The 2,723-nt window shown below is 54.4% G+C and overlaps 1 protein-coding gene across 1 annotated transcript in view; it reads left to right on the top strand.

The window, feature by feature from the left end:
* Window positions 1-2,490, top strand: part of ITGA11 (integrin subunit alpha 11) — a 33,138-nt gene extending 30,648 nt beyond the window's left edge. Inside the window, exons 24-28 of the mRNA XM_033517035.1 lie at window positions 478-622; window positions 1,054-1,164; window positions 1,570-1,665; window positions 1,924-2,037; window positions 2,261-2,490. Coding sequence (XP_033372926.1) covers window positions 478-622; window positions 1,054-1,164; window positions 1,570-1,665; window positions 1,924-2,037; window positions 2,261-2,332 — 538 coding nt within the window. The 3' untranslated portion in view covers window positions 2,333-2,490. The remainder of the gene's footprint in view (window positions 1-477; window positions 623-1,053; window positions 1,165-1,569; window positions 1,666-1,923; window positions 2,038-2,260) is intronic.
* The last annotated feature ends 233 nt before the right edge of the window (window positions 2,491-2,723 follow it).

Raw genomic sequence — 2,723 nt, 5'->3', positions numbered from 1 at the left:
TGGGATTCCAGCCTGGTTTAGGGTGGGATTCCAGCCTGGTTTAGGATGGGATTCCAGTCTGATTTAGGATGGGATTCCAGCCCAGTTTAGGAAGGGATTCCAGCCTGATTTAGGGTGGGATTCCAGCCTGGTTTAGGGTGGGATTCCAGCCCAGTTTAGGGTGGGATTCCAGTCTGGTTTAGGGTGGGATTCCAGCCTGGTTTAGGATGGGATTCCAGCCTGGTTTAGGGTGGGATTCCAGCCCAGTTTAGGGTGGGATTCCAGCCTGGTTTAGGATGGGATTCCAGCCTGGTTTAGGGTGGGATTCCAGCCCAGTTTAGGATAGGATTCCAGCCTGGTTTAGGATGGGATTCCAGCCCAGTTTAGGATGGAATTCCAGCCCTCCAGCCCCATCCCACAGCAAGCCAAACTCAATCCCAGCTCCAGCAAATCCTGGGGGTTCTGAGGATCCCCAGTTCCATCGGGATGCGAGCACAGGGAAGCCACTACCACGACCCCTGTGTCCATGCTGGAATTCCATCGGCTTCTCCCACAGGAAAACACCACCTGCAGCATCTGGGGGAACAGCACTGACTACCGGAGAACCCCGGCGGAGGAGGACCTGTCCCGCACCCCACACCTGGTACCTCCACAGGGCTGATCCTGCCGCCAGGATACCCCAAAACAGGGAAAACCAGAACAGGGATGGCCCATGGATAAAAGTTCCAGATGCTGGAATTTCCAGGAGATTTTTAAGCCTTTCGGTCGATCTCTTTTTCCTCTCAGCCAAATAAATCCCCTCGACACTCGGGATTTGCGGGGAGGGATTTTCCAGCTCGCAGAGATCGGGATCATTTTTCCCCAAGTGAAAACTGGGAGGGAAAGAACAGCACAAAGCCCAGCGGGACTGGGAAGCTCGGGGTGAAAAAGGGGGAGGAAATTTGAAGACTGTGAGGATTTGGCGGCGCAGGAGGATGGGGACGCGGGATTTCCCTCCCTCAGTGCTTGCCAGGGATGAATCCCAGTGGGATTTTCCCTCCTTTTCCAGCCCCCATCCCACATTTCCTTTTGCAGAACCACAGCAACTCGGACGTGGTTTCCATCGACTGCGAGGTGAAACTGGCCCCCAACGAGGAGCTGAACTTGCACTTGCGTGGAAATCTGTGGCTGAAGTCTCTAAAAGCAGTGAGTGCTCCACGGAAAACGCGGATTCCCGGGAAAAATCCCCCCAAAAGGAACCTTTACACCCCAAAAGTTTGGGATTTTTCCCATCCCCAGGGAAGCCCAGGCGTGCATGGGGTGATTTTCGCTCCCACGGCCTCTTCCCCTATGGCACTGTGCACCCATAGTGGATTATTTCATCCCATAATTAATTAATTCATGTAGATTTAATTGACCTAAAACCTCCTTTTTAATTTAATTAACCTAAAACCTCCTTTTTGCTGTCCTTGCCTGCCCCGCATCCTCCTCTCCCATGGGGGCAGATGGAATCCCTCTGGATTGGTTGATCCGTGGGGATGGGATGGATTCCGTTGGGAATGGGGCTCCTGTTCCGTGTGGGATGAGCTGATCCCAGCCCTCTCCGTGCAGCTGAAGTTCAAGGCACTGAAGCTCACCACCAACGCCGCGCTCCAGCGGCGCTTCCAGAGCCCCGTGGTTTTCCGGGAGGAGGATCCCAGCCGCCAGGTGAGCCCCAGGACACGGATTCATCCCAGAGTTTTGGGGTGCTGCCACACCCTGATCCCGCTGGGAAAATCCCTGTGGATGGAGGGACTCAGGTGTGGAGGAGCTCGGTCAGAGCAGAGCTCTGGAATCTCCGGATTTCCCGGAAAACCGAGCCGGATCCTTGGAGCAGCATTCCCGAAGGAAGGGGCGCTTGGCATTCCCGCTCTCCCCTTCTCCCGCCGTTCCTGCCTGGAATCCTCAGCGTTTTCCCTCTTCCAGATCACGTTTGAGATCTCCAAGCCTGAGGAATGGCAGATTCCCATCTGGATCATCCTCGGGAGCACCTTGGGGGGTCTCCTGCTCCTGGCCCTGCTCGTCCTGGCGCTCTGGAAGGTGAGCAGCGCTCAGGCCGCGCATTTTGGGGGAATTTTGGAGATTCCCAGGCGTGAGGAACCCTCTGGATCCGTGTCCAGCGCTCCTCGGCGCCACCAAGAATCCCAAAATCTCCTCCAAAACCCCTTTTTTTCCGTATAAATGATATCCAGGACCAACTTCCAGCTGATTTCCCATCCAGAGCTCCTGGAATAACGGCGGGATTTTGTTTCTCTTCCCACAGCTCGGGTTCTTCAAGAGCGGGAGCCGCCGGCGAGCGGCGGAGCGGGAGCAGAATTCCCAAGGGATGGAGTGACTCTGCCGGGGCCAGGAGCCCCCTCCCAGCTCCGGAGATTCCCGGGATCCCGAGGGATTTGGGGGCTGAGCTTGGCTTTGCAGCAGGAGGAGAGAACGCCCCTTGTGGGACAGCACTTAAAAGCCATAAAAACCCCTCAAACCAACTGAAATTTCCCCCAAAAAATCTCCTGGGAGGCGCTTCCAGCTGGGATTCCATAAAAAAACCCTCAAAGCAACCAAACATTCCTAAAAAAATCTCCTTGGAGATGCTTCCAACTGGAATTCCATAAAAAAAACAATCAAACCAACCAAAAATTCCCAAAAATCTCCTCAGAGGAGCTCCAAAAATTCCCAAAAAATCTCCTTGGAGATGCTTCCAATTGGGATTCCATAAAAAACCCCTCAAACCA

The sequence above is a fragment of the Parus major genome, chromosome 10 (assembly GCF_001522545.3).
Source record: "Parus major isolate Abel chromosome 10, Parus_major1.1, whole genome shotgun sequence".
NCBI lineage: Eukaryota > Metazoa > Chordata > Aves > Passeriformes > Paridae > Parus > Parus major.
The sequence above is the reverse complement of the archived record's forward strand: the minus strand, read 5'-3'. Positions and strand labels throughout refer to the sequence as shown.